The following is an 18,413-nucleotide window of genomic DNA, read 5'->3' on the forward strand; positions in this document are numbered from 1 at the left end:
TATATATAATATATATATATATATATATATATATATATATATATATATATATATATATATAGACACACACACACACACACACAGCTTTATAAAATGGTTTGCCTGCAAAATCACAAAAAGTAAACCTGGCAATTCTTTCATACTACAAGACATGCCTGCGTGGCCCTGGATTGATCGTAGTCAATTATTGTTACAACTGCTGTGAATCATAAGCCAGCTTCATGGTGTGCATCCATCCTGTACCCCTCATACGGTTCCAATTATTCAAGGTAGTTTTCAGCTTCGGTGAATTCAAGATAGTCACAATCTCACTTCTCCTGGAACCTGGATTTAGAAGCATTTGTCTGCTTCTTTCTTAACCAACTTCAGCTGCCAAGCATACATAATCATCCTGAAATACTTGCTATGGATGTCTACCTATACTTTGCTGCTGGCGCCCTCTTGTGGTACAGATCGGGAAGCCAATCTTTAAAAGTAGGTGTAAATGCTCTGAAGTGCCTAATTCATTTACAGTAGGCGGGCGCTACATACATGTCATTGAAGTGTCTGGCAGCTGCCAAGGATTTTCAAGTTTGAGGAGGAGATGCTTTACATTCTTCTGCCTTGTGGGATTGCCCCTATATTGGCTGGCGTTTACTGTGGCCCCTCAATGCCTCTGCCAAAGGAGAATAAACGTATATACCACCGTCTGCAAGAGCCAAAGCAGGAACTGCAATTTTTGCTGTCTGAGTTTGCCATATGGAATCGAGTACTAAAAATCTAAATTTGTCACCACCGCAGACACTTCTAGGAATGTCACCAAATCAACAAATTCTACATCAGATTAATAAAATCAATTCAGTATTTTCCACAATATTAAAAAAAAAAAAATTAATCAAATATTTGATCCAAAAAAAAAAAAATTAAAGGAAATACCTGAATATAAAAAACACTGCAAAATAGTTTCTCCTGCAAATCCTATACAGTTACAATTACAAAACTCCCTTCCCCTCGTCAACAAAACATAAGAGCTCAAACAAGTAGGGACAGGAACATTCATTTTCTACACCAGTTCCTGTTTGAAAAGATATTCAGATGCGACACTCCTAGAGGTTTCTGATTGCAGCTGAACCAAACGTAATGAATACAGGGCACAAGACACCTTTTAAAATGTAAATGATCACAGGTTTTTGTCGTGCAGTCTGTTTGCTGTAACCCAGATGGCACACAGATCATCCCATATTGAGAGGACTGAGGAACTATGTTCAGAGAAATATTTTTTTTGTTTATTGGAGGAAACACAAGGCTGGGGGAGCGAGACTGGGAGCGAAGCTGTGAGGGATAAGAGTGTGTGTGTGTTAGACTGACTGTATAAGGATCTGGGTAGACAATGTGGTCTGGTATTAGGAGGCATTTCAAAACACACAAACTTCCTAAAGGTAGATTCTGTGGTTGCTTTTTCTAATTTGGTGCACATTTTCATGGTTACAAGAAGGAATCAGAAATGCTATGACAAGTGCTTACCCATTCAATAGAAAACTATTGTGGGGCTACAGCGGGTTTGGATAGATTATATATTTACTATGTTAATTAAGATTGGTAGCGGCCAAGTGTTTCCTTTGATTGTATTTTCCATGTCACTATAAAAGAACACTGTTCTGTTTTAAACTAGGTGATCTGTGCAAAGTTCCCAGCACTTAATACTGCACACCAAAAAAAAAAAAAAAAAATCTAAAATGAGAAAAAAAAGTCCTTTAATAGGCAATTAATGCTTACTACTTAAGAGAAACAAACAGAATGTGTAGTAATCATTGAGAAATTAAACACAAGTCAAACAGAACTGCAGAGAAAATGTTCAGGTTTTTTTTTTTTTTTTTTTTTTTTTTTTTTTTTAAGGGAAAGTCAGTAATTGCCTGTTAGAGGTGGCGAGGGTGAGGAATGTGGTTTTGGTGCGTTGCTATTGGTCCGCTGGGATTTCTCTGTCGGACTCGGGCTTGACGGTCTGTCCGGGTGAGGGGGCGTGGCCGGGGGGGATCCCGTGTGAGATTGACAGGGTTCCTGCTACCATCCCCTCCACTGCTGCGGCTGGGAGCCCCCCTGCTGTGACGCCGACCATTCCTGCTGGAAACCTGCCGCAAGAAATACAACAAAAAACACAAGCTACCATTGCTGGACAACAACGTGCACGCTGCTCCTTCGCCATCACGAACCCCTACACAGCAAAGCGCTTACACTGGCATCAGGCACACACTGCTACTACTCAGTCTTTCCTCTTGTACCTGTATGCTGAAGCTCCGTTGAGCTCTTGGTGTACGCTGGCTGGGTCCATGGTTGGCCACTGAGCTGCTGCCATCAGATACTCCTTATTAACGCAGTTCTTCAGACTGTCTGGGATGCGCCCTTGAAAAGAGAACAACAAGACCACAGTTACACAACCGAAGAGCCTCGACTCACCAGTAGAGAACACACTAGCTTCTGTTCCTGGCTGACTAGGAACAGAACAGAAACCCTTCCTTCAGCAGAACCAAATTGAAAGCCTGAAAACGAACAACGCAGGAGAAGAATGTGGTAAGCAGTTTCAAAGGTTGCAGTTCGGGGGGCGATTAAGGTTCATTTCCACCATTGTGCTGTACTTGCTACTTATTTGCCCTCCCAGCATTTGAAGCCTCGTACCTGTGATCGCTCTGCGGACCTCTTTGGCAGCCTCCTCTCGCGACTCTATGGACGCTTGCTCACTGTACCAGGCTGTGTGAGGAGTGCAGATCAGGTTTGGGGCGTCTTTTAAAGCACCCTGAGAAAAACTGAAACAAGAGGAGAAAGTAAACCACAAAACAAAACAAAACAAAAAAAAAAAAAAAAAAAACAGACTTCAGCTGCAAAGTCCTGCCACAACAAAACTCGGAGGCCATATCTGATAGTGAGTCTGCAATAACTAGCATGTAATGTCACACTTGCAGTTGTCATACAGTATCCCAATATTTTGTGGCCACTACGAAAGTCTGTTGCAGGATTACTAAATATAACACCTTTGAGCGTTTTCTAGTTATGGACAGAACCTATTCACGTCTAGTAATCAGGAACAGCTGGTCTTGGCAATGCTGTGATGCCTCTTGAGTTTTACATCCTTGGCAGACTTGTTTACCTGAAAGGTTCGGTTTCGTGAACATCAAGTGCCGCCCCTCGTATCCTGCCCTCTTTCAGTGCCTGAGCAAGGGCCTTCTCGTCCACGAGGCTTCCTCGGGCAGTGTTCACGAGGAATGCCCCCTGCCGCATCTGCAACAGGACAGCAGAGTTCAATAGTATCAGTGAACAGGCTGGAAACGTGACAAGGTCAGGTTTGTTCCACATGGATAATCAACCAAGGATACAACTTTAACCCTTTCAGTCCTGGATTATTTTATGACGAACTAAAGAATTAAATTAACTTATTTAATTCAATAAAAGGAACTCCTTTATTGAGTATACATGAGAACAGGACACTTTCTTACATAAATCTTGGTAAATTGGACTTTAAAGTCCCGTCAGTATTTTAAGAACTTTAAATGGCACCAAGAGTGAAAGGGTTAAGCTGTATTCAAAGCAACTGCCATTCAGCTAACAGTCAAGCAATTCAGTCAGCTCTTAATTCACAAAGACCATATTTAGGACCTATAATGATGTCTTTCATCAAGATCAGATTGCTTCTCAAAGGTTGCAGTGGACTAATTTGAGTGCTGAAGATGTATAGTAAATACTACTGAATATACTTAATACTTCACCTAAATATATACATCACTATGGTATTTCACATATCTTATGATTTTACATTTTGGTAAAAACAGATTTGAAACTATTAAAACGTACAAGTACTAAACAACACTGACTGGTGTACTTGTGCAGTTCAATAAGGAATCTGATATAACATAAAAGCAATGCATACACAGAGCGTATCTGATCTGACAAATATTTGCTGTAAATCCCTTAATTCTTTTAAAGAAGTACCTTAAGCCAATTTACCTCACAACTAGACCCAAGAAAAATCCAATTTATGTTCAAGCAGAACACAATGGGGAATGAAAGAATCTATTATGTACCTGAAACACTGGGCCACAAAAATCCATGTGGGTGCTAACCCAAGCATAGATTCTTAGCAGCCTTCGCAGTCTCAGCAATTTGTGTGTCTTTTAATGCCTTTCAATACAAAACCAAATCATCGCAGCTTATCTTCACAAAGAAAGATCAAACCAATTTACGGTAAATCACTGTGTGGGGTGAGACAGGCGCGCGCACACAACCAGATCCCCTACCCAGAACGCATTTCAATAATGGAATCCTGGTGTACTTAATTCCTAGCAAAGGGAATTAGAAGCAGTACATGTCACTTCCAGTCATTAGAGCAGGACACGCTCTGTGTGATGAGAGATCTAGCTGTGTGACCTGTTTGATGGTGAAGTCGTTGATGAGGTGGTGGTTGTGCTCGTTCAGACAGCAATGCAATGACACGCAGTCGCTGTGTATTAGCAGATCCTGCAGGGTGCTCATTCTCTGCAGGCCCAGGGACCTCTCCACCCCGTCTGGAAGATAGGGGTCGTAGAAAATCACGCTGAAGCCAAACGCCTTCGCCCTCAGAGCCACTGCCTGGCCAATCCGCCCTGGAAACCAATCAGCCACAATTCAACATCTGTTCTGTTCGCTGAGCCCTGTGAAGAGCAGTCGCTACAACAGACAAGGAAGTAAAACTATAGAAATTATATTTAAGACTAATTCGCAACATAATTTTAATGGTCTATTTCGCTTCTTCAATGGACACTGTTGAAAAAACTACATTGAAATGTTTCTGCATTAAAAAAAAAAAAAAAAAAGTTTAAGCTCATCAGCCTATTCTAAAAGTTAACATTTAAGCAATTGAAGCCTGGCAGAATGAAAGATTTCTGTTCAAGACATTTGAACTGGAGTCACATCATCCAGTGGGCAGGAAAGTTCAGTGGTAGAGCACTTGCACTCGTCCTTATCCCAGGTTGCTGTCTATATGATGTTGCAATGGCTTTAGGATTGGGCGCACTGTATGTTCTGCGTTTCATAATCACCCAGGCCGATGATGCCGAGAGTTTCTCCCCGGATGCGCGCCGCTCCCCCTGCCACCTCACGGATCTGCTCCATGCTGCTGGCGCGGGTGCCCTCTCGCATGGCCTGGTGCAGCCACGTGACCCGCCGGTACAGGTTCAGGATGTGGCACAGTGTGGAGTCAGCTGTCTCCTCCACCGAGGACGAGGGGATGTTACACACTGCAATCCCTGCATGGGGAGGAGACAGAGAGGACACCAGGGATTATGACTCTGGCTTCGGTCATCACACAAGCTTCACCACCACAGATAAATCACAGTTAAGTCCAGCTGTTCATTCCCAATACATCTTACTTTACTTTGTGATGCCACTGAATACAGTTCAGAAATGTTAAGTGCCCATATGGTCTCTGGCCTCCCTAACACACACTTTGTAATGCAGAATAATATATTTGTGGAATAAGTACAAGAGTTGAAACTATGTGATAATTCAAATAAATAGATACTGCCTGGGGAATAACTGTGTGCTTGGAAGGGATGAGTCAATGGGCCGAACAACAACCTCTTGTTTTAAGCATTTATTATGTTCTCATGAAAGAAAAAAGAAAGAAAGAAAGAAAGAAAGAAAGAAAGAAAGAAAGAAAGAAAGAAAGAAAGAAAGAAAGAAAGGTGCTTAACAGAAGTACACCTAGCAAAAAAGACAACAATCAATCACATTAAGAAAGTAAAATAGCTAATAAGTCGGAAAATTAACAACCAGGGATTGGATCTTTCATGCTTATGCGTTTGTTTAATCATTCCTGTGTGGAGTTATCCTGCAAACCCACCTAACCTGCAAATACATGTGTTATTATTTGTGCTCCATCTTAAAAAAAACTATTCTGAAAACACTTACGAGGTCTGCCGTTTTAAAGCTTTCGAATATTCATTGCAATTCCTGTGCTCTATGAAGTGCTGCTAGCCATTATGCACTGGAACAGCTTGCTCTGGGTAATTAATTATCCAGAAACAAGGTTTAACTACCTTAGCACCTCAAACTGGGGGGCAGACATCAGCAATAGAAAGGTAAAACAAAAGGGAAATACCATAGTTACTCATTGCTTTGGAAAATAATGTACTGGTGGGGAAAGTGAAAAAACAGATCTTTGTGGAGATTTAACCATTTGTTTTTTTTTTTACCCCTTATTTCAGGTGTGTCATGTATTAACTGTCAAGGTTTACAATTATTTGCATACCTTACATACAGGCACACCTTCCACCATGACACAAGCCTGGCCATGCAGTTTCCTCTGGGCAATACATTTCCACTATAAGCCTCAACGCCAGTGAATATTTAATTGTTATGAATCCAGCAGATTTGAAATGCCGCAGCCTCTGCAAGGCTGGTAAACTCCACCAAGCTAGTAAGAAGATACACAGTGAAAGAGGACAGAAAGCCAGCAAAGGTGTAAACCCCCTTACCTAACTCAGCAGCTGCTTTGATATCAATGTTGTCAAAACCGCTGCCTATCCGGACAATGATGCGCAGGCCTTTGAACTTGTCCAGGTCGTCTCTGGAGAGTGTGATGGTGTGGTACATCATGGCACCCACTGCTTCATTGAGGACCTGCAGCGCAGGGGGGGGGGGGGGGGGATCCGGAAGGGTTACGAGAATCACAAAGCAGTGTGTGCAGCAAATCCTGTCTCAACAGTAGTTTCCGAGTGCTTCTTTTTTCAGAAATAATTTACAGCACATCTAAATACAGCTCTCCCTCGATATCTCGCCATAAGATGACTGTATCCCCTCAACATCAGTCTCTGCTGTCAATCAAGCCAAGTATGTGAGCATTCGTGTTGACTCACCAACAGATGTAAGCAACAAGGATTTGGAGACCGTGTACACACGGTACCTTAAAAGTGGTACCCCTACCAACTTCTTCCTTGGAGCAGAGGAGCTTGAGACAGCTCACGCCATAGGCCACTGTGGTGCAGATGAGAGGAGTAAGAAGCTAACTTAGCTTGCTAATTGAAAAAATGATATTTCAATTTAACAAGTTTATTGTGTATACTGTACTAGATAGATCTGTTTGCTTCGCAAATAGACTAATGATCTCTCTCCACAGCAGCATGTGAGAGAGTATTCAGTTGTATGAAGCGAGTGAAAAGTGACTGGAGGTCTTCAGTTTCAGTCGACATGCTTTCAAAATTAATGTTCATATTCACAAATGGACCAAGTCAGAATAAATCTGACTCTGCAGGTGCAGTCAACAGATGGTGGAGAGCAGGGTCCTGAATTAAGGTAATAACAAATACAAGATTATCAATATTCTCAAATTATTTGGAACAATTTATACCATGAATATATATATTTTTTTCCCTTAACTTTACAGGAATCCAGCCACCAGATTTACGCAACTTATGTTTTTGTAAATAATATTTATTTTTCATGTGCTATATATCCTGTTAGATTCAACACAGTTAGTTTTTATGGACCCCCCCCCCCCCCCCCCCCCCCTGCTGGACAGGGTGGTGTAGTGCTACCACTACAAGGATCAAAACCTTTATTGATGAGGGGTACATTTCCAGTAGGTTGAAGTGTCAACAGATGTATCATCCGAAACAAAGACGAGTTGGGAATTTCTCCGCTTTTCCTACCTTTTCATGTATTTCCTGTGTAGACTGAGCATCGCAGAACGCGACGGTGGCCACGTCTTTCAGAATGGGCATCTCCACCGTGCAGTCTCGCCCGTCCAGCAGCGCCACCAAGGGCCTGGGGTGCATCGGGCCGTTCAGAATCGGTGGGCGAATGCCTGGAACAATAAGAGACAGACAATGACGAGATCATCCAAAACCTATCCCTGTAGCTTGCATGATGCAATACATCACTCAACTACATCGAAACGTGCATTAAAGTAGTGAACACATGCAGCTTTTCCAAGATTTAAATCCACTTCAACCATTACAACTGTAAACTAAATTAAAAAACAATTCAGACTGTTCATTTCAGCCCTAAAGAGACTTTTTTTTTTACTAACTACTCTTAGTCTACAGTATCTGGTATTGTGTGCCCAGCAGCAACTAAAACATGTTTATTGTGGATGTCTGGTTGTGTACATTCAGAAGAAATAACAGGTCTTGACAGCTCAGGGTCAGGCTCCAGCTGCCTGTGCTGTGTGTGGAGGACTCATCCCCTGGCCTGGAGAATGAGTCCAATCCTCTGAGTCCCAGAATTCCTTCTCTGGAACAGGCCCCAGCAGAGGAGCATCTATGTAAAACAAAGTGCACCTCATTATTCTGAGAAGCACAGCACACTGGGGCGCATTGTAACCTTGAAATTTCCAAGCACTAACACTGAACCAAACTATGGAAAATAAAAAGGCTACCTTTCGTTTTGTACTGACTTATGAAACTAGGCATGAACACACTCATTTACATGAAATACCCAATTAAGGGAAATGGTAACATATCAATTGCAATATACATTAATTACTGTTAGATTTTTTAAAAAGATGAAGTAAGCCGCGCGGTCTTCGTAGGTTAAAACCCCACAACAGAAAGCCTGCGATCATTAAAAACTATCAGAAATCTCGAGCCTGCTGTTTCTATTGTCTCCCAAACTGTGTCTGCATAGCTCAGACTAACTGAGCCTGCATTGAAGCCCCTTATCCAACTAGTGTACACAAATGGCATTCAGAATCCTGGACAATGAACAAGGGTCCCATTCACCAAACTAACCCCCGCCCCATACGCAGAGATAGCATCTCCCCTCACCCATCCCCCACCCAGTGACCGTATCCCTCTGAGGGTCAGACACCTCCCCCTCCCCCACCCCCACCCCCTGGAGCAGCAAGTGGTTAATTCCTGTCAAACAAGAGACAGACAGAGTCTAGAAGGAGATAGTTTATGCGCGTGTATGTATTGTATCAAGATGCTACAGTTAATAACGTGCTTAATTAATACCTGTATTTTTAAACACACAAACTTTATCCTCCTGCCTCAATTGCTTAAATATGACATTTAAACTTAAAATATACAAAACTACAACAGAATGAGGCAGCTTAATAGTAAAGGTGGATATGTACAATAATATATATTAAATAAAAAGACTGGTTCAATCTAAATAGGACGTTATTCTAAAATACATACAGAAGCATACTATAAATTTAAGTCAGAGCCATTCATAACACAGACACTATTGGTGCTAAAACAAAACAGCATTTACAGGACCTAGTGGTGTCTGTTTCCCCTTGTTGCCCTACACAATGTACCTGTTTCACAGTGATCTGTGATAATCATTTAACATGTACTGCAATAGCTGCTCATTGTGGAGATCTGGCTTACCAAAGACAATGAGCCTCTTTTTCTTTTGAAATGCAGCTGTACACTACAGCACTTTCTATACATTGCAAAAATAATAAGGCCTTCACATTGCTCTCCCATACAGCTGCTACTCCCCTCCCCATTTCCTACCCTGTGACAGCTTTGTATATTTATAGTTGTCTTTGTATTAACCTCCCCAGATGACGGTTTCAGGAGTTCATTTCACCCAACTCTCCAGCGCTTACCTAGGAGGGTATCAGGAATCTCAACTGGGTTTGCTTCCTCCCTCATTTGCCATGCATGAAACTGCAGTCATGTGGCAAGAGGAACAATATATTAAAACTGAGTCTGCTAGAGCAGAAATAAAGAGCCCAAGTGGTTTCACTGCAAATCTCCAAGGTTCAGATTTCCCTGCATCACTTCAGCGAGCTTTGCAATTAGAGCAGTTTCCTCTATGGAATGGTCTGCCTGGTTCAGCATTGCACTTTGATGGTACTGGCTGCGTACAATACATTCAAATGAACAATGCCTTTAGTATCCATGATGCAAACAGGTTTACAAAGCTGATTCTTAGCTGTCACTCCGAAGAGCAAATGAAAACATAACAAGCTGTGTTACAATGCGTTTCAACAGAATACAGTATAAATAATATTACTCTAGGCAGTGTCATGACGTATGTATGGGTTAACAAGCAACTTGGTCAAAGAAAGTGAAGCCTTGTGCAGTACATTACAATTTGTGGATTTGAATAAAAATATGGGTTGCTTTAAAGGGGAACTAATGCAAAGGAACATATAACCATTTCAATAGAAAACACGTTAACTAAAGCTTTTGACACATTTAAAACAAACCATTAAAACAAATTAACATTGAGTGTATTGGAGCTCTCTTCCGTCGTGCTTTGTGTGCCGTCCTGTCGTCACACATAATGGGTGGGTTCGGGGAGATCGTTCTGTGCAGAATCTGACCAATATAGCCAATAACCTTCCACGAATTCTCTGTGAACGCACGCATTGGCTAAACTGGTCAGATTCTGCACAGATTCTCCGTGAACGCACCCAGTATTCTATTGAGCGCATGTCCCATTCCTATATTATGTAGCCATTGTTGTGTTATGGCCGCCTTTTGTTGGTTTAAAGGCTCAGGCACACAAAAATACTCTCTTACTGTTTGTCCTTTTGTTATTTTTGCCCCCGAACGCTTTGCATTCCGACACACATGACGTATTTGTTATGTATACAGAGCATTTAGAGAGCCTTGTTATTTTGATTACAGTTCCCCTTAAACGAAAAGTTTCCAATGAACCAACTGTATTAGCTTTAATCTAATCTAATATAATCTCCTTTCTAAGTTCACTGAGCCAATAGTAATGCCAAGACTACTTCGACTAGAACAAGTCCTGAAAAGCTAACAAATGTAGAAAACATTTCCAAAACGTAACATTTTTTAAATTGTGTCCACGCAGTCACGGCAGACGCGGTGCAGAGCAGACTGTGTGTGTAACCTGCGCTACTATATTGCCTGTGGCACTGAGGAGAGGTTTCAATATGTAGGACAAATCCCGACAAGAAACCTGATGTCTTGAACGTATTAGAATTAGCCCAGCATGTATAACATCGCTGGCTTTCAAATTAAAATCATGCATTTTACTATTTAAGCAATGTGCAGTAATTCAGCCAGCTGGCTCAGTTCCCATTATCCATCAGTCACTGTTGAAAAGTCATCTTTCCAAAACATTACTGATTGTGCAGTATGCATTACCTGCAGTCATTTTTGATATGCTAGCAGTGGAGTTCTGTATCGGAAACAGACACATACTGTACTAGTTTATCGGAAGAGAACAATTTATAAAAAGCTATTTTAGAAAAAATCTGGTAAAGCAAACAACGAGCGTAAATTACTTCAAAATACTTGGTATAAATATTTAAACTCAAAACCAGTAGGGTGCTGAATATTTCTATTTTTCCTCCAGAATTCTGAAATGCTTTTTTTCAACATTTAACTATCTTAGTACTTCTAAATTATTTCTTGCAACATGTACTCCATAGACTACTGTACTAATATTCTTCAAGGACTAACAAAAAAGTTAATAGACCTTTATTATTATCACTGGTAGTATTGTTATTTCATTATAAATTGAGGTGCTTGTTAATATACAAACTGGGAAACAAAACTGGTAATTTACAGTAGCATTTCATCATGTGGAGAAAAACACAGAACCTTCCGCTATCAAAGGCATCTCTCATCCTACAGCACAGCGAATGTGTGACAAAATAACCCTGTGACCCACAGAACACAAGGATGGAAAAAACAAAGAGAACACCCAACAAATGGAAGCATGCGTGAAGATCAGAGCGCGAGGCTGGACACCCAGACTTGTTTGTTCTGTGTGCTGGCTACCCCACAGCAAGGTGTATTGTTCAGCCACTGGAACATTTAGGTGCCTTCAGTCCCTTACAAAAGGTAATTAGCCCTTGGACAGTAATCTTACTTCCTATCGTAGTTGAAACATGCATGCATTTCAGCCTAATCTGTACGTATGTGTGCACATATTACCAGCAACAATGTCACAACAATACACGCACATGACAAATCATGGGCCACACAAAGCTGTTCATTCAAGAAGGGTTCATTCATTCATCGTGCTTTTTTCTAGAGTGGTGCGGCTGTGTGTTTGTGTGAGACGGGGGTTTGGTCTTGCTGCAGTGCCCCACCCTAGCCTCACACAAACCCTACCTCAACATGCCGAGCACAGCGATCAAGAAAAAGGATTCCTTGCATGCACACCAGAAGCACCTTCGCAAGACAAGTAAAGCCTTGAGAGAAATCCCCAAACCTTGCATCCTGGTGTAAGCTGGCCTCCCCCCTTTCTCAGTCAGGTCCAGAAAAAACAAACCCTGCACACCCAAAGCGTGCTGCTGCTACTACAGCCTAAAGACGCTCCAATCAGACGCAGCCATAACTCAGCATCAACCAACCATTACAAATCTCATGAGCAGATGGAAGGAGCTCTTTTGTTTTTTTTAAAGAGGCAGTTACTTTTTTTTGTTTGTTTAATTAAATACACAACAACAGTAACAGGTATGGCAAGGCTTTTGTTATTTTATATATATATATATATATATATATATATATATATATATATATATATATATATATATATATATATATATATATATATACAGAAGTGCCAATTAATTTTAAAACTAAAATGACATCAAAAAATTGTACATTCTGCACTCTATATAATTTAGTGACATTGTTTTTATTGTACAGATAAAGCGAAAATGACAGAATTGACCTTAAATGCAACTCTGCAAAGTGGATTATTAAACAGTTTTCAATAGATCGTTGAGATATTCCCATTGTTAAGAGTGGCACTGTAGAACTAACAGTGCTAACACTGTAGCGTGAGCTGTGCCTTGTTACAGCAGCTGCAGCAGACTAAACTGTGCACCATTTGAGCCTGACTAGAGGGGTGGAGTTGGGAGGGACCGGCACACACTCCTTTCTTCTACCTGCAGAGCTAATACAGCTTTGCTTCCTTCCAATAGACCCAAATTCTGATTCTCTCAATAAACTTTAGAGAGATTAAGCACAGCACAGATCCTTTGAGCTGTTTAATGTGAATAACACCAGCAGTGTGGAACGTAGTGCATCTGAGCTGGTGTTTCAGGGATTAACACAGAGCATTTGTATTGAAAATGTATAAATATACACTTTCGGACTGGCACAAAGAGCATTTCTCTCTAGATTTTTTTTTTTTTTTTTTTTTTTTTTAACTTGCAGGCTTGCCAATACAATCCATTTTCTATACTGTTTGGGTTCAGCTCTTGGCGTTCAGGTAACTTATACATGCAATGACTAGAGAGACTGGCACTAGCTCAGGTCTTTCAGGAGATTCAAGATTATTTTTTTGGAGCTTGCCAAGAGAAGGCAAATCTGCCAGATGTTTTAACCACAACATTTTGAAAGTAAAACCAGCTTAAATCCAAAACATAATACAAATACACATGTTATAATGAGCAAACCACTGAACTAATTTTGTTGTTCTTTTTTTCCTCTTTTTCAGTAGAAGCTATATAAAATGAGTTATCTTAGGGTGATCTTTCTGTGAAGGTATTCTGTGCTTAAAGATCCAATACATAGCTATGGCCAAAAGTTTTGTATCACCTAGAATTTTAAGATTGAGGGAATTTATTTTAAAAAAACACTATAAACAGAATGAAGATCTTTTATTTAGCATCATGCAATCAAAGACACTACAGAAAGATATTGCCAGAGTCTACTGGAAGCCAAAGTACTACTACAGCATTTCATTTTAGATTGAACAATTTTTTTGTTAAGTATATGGAAAACTACAAAGCACTATTACTGTAAAACAAGAACATTTTGCAAGCAAGACATTTTTGCTAATTTCGCGTTTAGTAAAAGTCCGCGAAATTAATATGCCATGAAAAATATTATTCATACGTGTGCTAGACATTAAAAGAAAAAGCGCAAACATTTATTGCAGCAAAAATGGACCTTGAAGGCCATTAGTGAAATTAAGTTGCTGCAAGAAACTCATTAGACTTTATGAAACATTTGTTAATTCTATAGGGTGAGGCAAAACTTTTGGCCAGAGCTGTACTGTACTCTACACTAAAATGATAAAGAGGGAGACGAGACAGAGCTAGAATGAGCTACTGTCCCTGTGTCTCGAGTACCATGCTTCCCTTCTGCCTGCCTCCTTCACAAAGGACTACAAGCTGGCACAAGTACACAACAATAATCCAGGTTTACTTTTTAATCAACTAGATAATCTCCAGGGGGCAGTGGGGGGGGACATCGAATGGAAATCTGGGCACACTGCATCAGGGCAACATCATACGTACAAATATGGAACAGCTTGACCCCGCACATAAGGCCCGATCTAGTGCCTTGCTTGCTGGCGTCATTGAAAAACACAAAAAAGCAACTCTAAATATATTTAACACACTATCAAATCAAAATTCCCTGGCAATATTACCCATTAGCAACCATATCTTCTCATGCTTTAATCTACCATATAGAGGTATACAAGAAATCCCACTGTTACTTGAAGTGTGGGGGGTGGGGGAGAGGGTCTGGGCAAGTAGGAGCTGAAAAGCGTGCCAGACCGACATTAAACTAATGGACCTACATTTAAGCAAACAAAAGCTCTTGTAAATTTTGTTTTAATCCTACTTGAATTAATATGGCATATGTACCTCGTCCTCAATGATAACCTATTTTATTAAACACACACAATCTGCAGCTGTCACTGTACAGCTTAGAAAACTTGACAAGTAACATGAATTAAGCTGAACAGTAATTGTTTCAAAAGGTTGCCAAGACAACTTCAAGGACTGTCATCACGAAAACACAAAACAAACTAGAAAAAAAACATTTGCTTGCCCACAACACATACATCTTTGATCGTTAAAGGAAATGGGAAGGCAGTGTCAATGTGTAATGGAAATAGGGACAGATACAAAAAAAAAGCCTAAATCTGCAGCTCTGAAAATATACGGTAAACTCAGTTAGCTCTCTATCAGTACCTTTTAATCAGAAAACAGTTTGACTCCGTTACGGACTTTTTACTAAAGTACATTCAAACAACATTTCAACGGCTGTCCTCTAAACTGGGAGATACAGAAACAAAACTGAATCGAGAAGCACAGCACTAATCTACTCCAGGAGTGCGTGGCTCCAGCCCTCGAACACCATTCCACATCAGGTTTTAAAGGTTCTCAATTCAAGAATGAACAGATTCATACCTGAAGAGGTGAAGCTGGTTCAATGAAGTAATTAATGGTATGGTTGTAACAAATGGCCCTTGCTGTGCACCTCTGATCTACTTTCTTCACAGACATGCATCACCTACAGCAAATTACCCTGCAAAACACTTGTTTTACCTTCTTAAAGGCAGTCCTGTATTTGCATGATCACCCTATGTGGGTATAGTGATTGACACGGCATTGTCAAAATCAGTGCCATCACCTCAGTGACCTCAGTAAAAGGACAGCCTGAAAGTGCCAGCGGTAATGTTGATTTTGTCATGGAGACACACAGTATCCACATAAAGACTGGACTGGCCTGAAACTCGCATTGGACCTTTTACTACAAAATAAATAGCAACCTGGGCTGGAATTTAAGCCAACAAGATTTGAAGAGCGCACACCCTAAAGCTTTTACTGTGTGGTGTTTCCATTCTGCTCTTGTTATCCCCATTACAGACACCGCAGACCTCTGCTGTGAAATTTCCAGGTCAGATTTAATTGCATCCCATATCCGCCATGGGGCTCTTTAATACACCCTGTCTGAAAAACGTGTTTTAAAAATATAAAAACGGAAATGACCGTCAAACCCAAAAACTCTGAAAGCACAGAACTGGTGTAAACTTTACCAAGGCCCTTGGAAGTCTTGACAATCATACAACAGACTACAAGTACAGACAGTGGCTATGGCCTTAATCATTTTTAACCTAAAAAAAAAATGTCAAAAGGCAGCTATAGATTTTTTTTTTTCTAACAATCGTATTAAGCTAGATCTAGGTTCACAAGCATGTTTTTGTACTGCGGTCCCCTTATTTAAAACAACCAGGCAATTTTGTCATCAATTCTTATCATTGTAACATGCCTCATAGAAAGGTTTGTGACTCATTTTGTATAATCTGGAAGCGGTATAAACCAGTGTTGGTTGCATATTACTGAAAAAATATTTGTAAAGAAAACCTAGTGTGCTGCCAAATAACAGCATTGTCTAAATAGGGTTAACCACAAGGGGTTGAGCTGTCAAGCAGCGTCTATATGGCACTGAAACCCAACAAACTTACACAGAGTGTCAGAACGTGTCAATCTGCAGAATGAAAAAACAAAAAATAAAATGGTGCATTTGTGCTGTTGTATTAGTGGCCTTTTCTTAGGAAAAACAGAAGCACAGTCTCTTGCAAATATCTCAGAAAGCAGGCCCCCCTGTCCAAACAACTTGCTAGTGCTGCATGAACCTTTCATCACATTTGTTAAATAATCAATTGTAGCTTCGTAGCTTTGATTCTTCTGATGATTAAACAACAAGACTGGGAAGTTGCAGTTTAATGTGAAATGCATTGTAAACCTTTTAAAGAAACAGAAGAACAAAAATTAAAGTGCCAGGCAAAATTAACAATTAAAGGACCAAGGTAAGGTTTTCAATCGATCCGATTAACTTTTGCATCACTGACTCAGGTCACAAATAAAGAGAGATCAGGAATCTAATGTTCTACTCAGAGTACTGATTTCAGCAGGACACCAGTTTGTCAACACAAGGACTGCAAGTATACCACACATTCTTTGCTGGTCAATGATTTACAGTTAGGCTATGTTGTGATGAAGCCAAATACATTCATAGTGCTTTTCCTCCCTGCAGTATCAATAGCAGTCCTGACTTCCTGGTTTTATTACTGTTTTCAGGTTAATACCAAATAACAAAAGAAAAAAAGGTCAAAAGTCTATAAATCTGCACAGATGGCTCATATTGCATCATGCTCTACAATAAAACCTTTTCAGCTGGATTCACAGACCCTGATTGGCACTAACCTTGGACTTTTTGGGGCTTTAAATAAATAAAGTGATTTATTACACTTTCGAATGAAACCTTGATGTGTAGTAGCTGCAAAACAGGAATGAAATGATCTGCGATAGTTTAAATGTAACACTCATTTTCTTTCATTCCGAGGTGCTTATCAGGATGAAACCCACCTGCCTGTGAGCTGCCATTGCACCTCCTTAAGGGTTAGAAACAAACTGAGGACCCAATGAGACAGACAGACAATGAAAGTGCCAGCTACACCATCCTTATCCTGACAGCAAAGTTTCATTGCTCTGGGGAGCATACTTTTTTGTCAGCATCTATGTGTGCTGGCTGAGAGAGCCTGTTCATGACCCTCATTGTGATACAGACCCTGCTGGCACAATACTCCTGGCAATGTTACTGACCAGTCTTTACAATCCCTGCAAACTCAGTCCCTGATGGGAATTACTAGCAACAAAATAAAGATAACTACATTCCTCTCTGCGAACCTACAATTTCACCCTGTCTACAGACTATAGGCTACAGTACCCAATAACAGGGCCAGGATCGTGTAATTTGCACACAGTAAGCAATAACCAAGCATCTTAATTTTTATCCCACACAGAAATGCTAACATTTCTGTTTTCTTATTTTTAAGAAATTTTCCACAAACTGTCCGCCTCCAGATGACTAAGTGGTTTGTGTTTCAAAGTGCTCTGTTATTCTGCATGTCAGCAGCCTACACAAAGACAGAGATCCAGTAAAGTGCCATACCCTGATCTAGCACAATAAAGACTGGAGGTGCCCTTTACAACATGCTGCTGCTGTAGTCATAGCAGGGTTGTTTATAGATTGGCAAAGAGAGTGTAGGTTAAACTATGGAAGAATCTAGTAATCAGAACCCAGAGAATCAGATTTTAGTACAGATGAAATAAACAACAACAAAAAATGAAGACGTGTGATGCTGGTGTAGATCTGGGGTCAATTCCAATTCCAATTCCAGCAGACTTGGGAGCTGAATTGCAATTACAATGATATTTTGTTCAATTACAATTATGCAGCAGTAATTACAATTACAACTATATATTAACAGGTTTACACTATTCTAAATAACCAAGCAACAATTACAAATACAGAAACATATTGTAGAGCGTGTTTTCTTTAAGCAAATGGGATCACCGAAAGCGTTTGAAGATACAAGAATAAATCGAATGACAAATAAATGTGTTATTGAACCCTAATCAATCCATTCTATGGTATAATTACATTGTAATTGCAATTAATTAGGAATTGCACAATTGCAACTGATGGAGCTCAGGTCTGCTGACGACATGCTTCACACCGATCACAGACACTCACACTAGCTCATCATTTTAGAAACCAGGAGAAAAAGCATTTCCTTTACCTTCACAGATGCGATCTAAACGCTGTCGCTTTACTTTGTGTTTGTCCATCAGAGCCATTGACACAGCTTTGCAGTGAAGATGAGAACACCAAGGCAGCTGGGGTAACTCCAAGAGGAATAAAAAAAAAAAAAAT

General features: G+C 40.3%; 1 protein-coding gene across 1 annotated transcript; it reads right to left on the bottom strand.

The window, feature by feature from the left end:
- Nucleotides 1-28: 28 nt before the first annotated feature.
- LOC121297252 (C-terminal-binding protein 2-like) lies at nt 29-18,413 on the bottom strand. The gene is made up of 9 exons (XM_041223438.1): nt 18,280-18,413; nt 7,656-7,810; nt 6,483-6,627; nt 5,046-5,252; nt 4,396-4,610; nt 3,122-3,252; nt 2,653-2,780; nt 2,259-2,379; nt 29-2,108 (listed from the first exon to the last, which is right to left on the bottom strand). The coding sequence occupies exons 1-9, from the start codon at nt 18,335-18,337 to the stop codon at nt 1,937-1,939; spliced, it is 1,332 nt and encodes a 443-aa protein (XP_041079372.1). The 5' UTR covers nt 18,338-18,413; the 3' UTR covers nt 29-1,936.

Source organism: Polyodon spathula, chromosome 22 (genome assembly GCF_017654505.1).
Source record: "Polyodon spathula isolate WHYD16114869_AA chromosome 22, ASM1765450v1, whole genome shotgun sequence".
NCBI lineage: Eukaryota > Metazoa > Chordata > Actinopteri > Acipenseriformes > Polyodontidae > Polyodon > Polyodon spathula.

Bases quoted from the DNA above. Each gene is read 5' to 3' on its own strand.
- LOC121297252 (XM_041223438.1), bottom strand. From the start codon at position 18,337: ATGGCTCTGATGGACAAACACAAAGTAAAGCGACAGCGTTTAGATCGC. The intron at 7,811-18,279 runs GTAAAGGAAATG...TTATTGTTCCAG, and splicing joins TTTAGATCGCATCTGTGAAG to GCATTCGCCCACCGATTCTG. The intron at 5,253-6,482 runs GTAAGGGGGTTT...CTCCCCATGCAG, and splicing joins CAAAGCAGCTGCTGAGTTAG to GGATTGCAGTGTGTAACATC.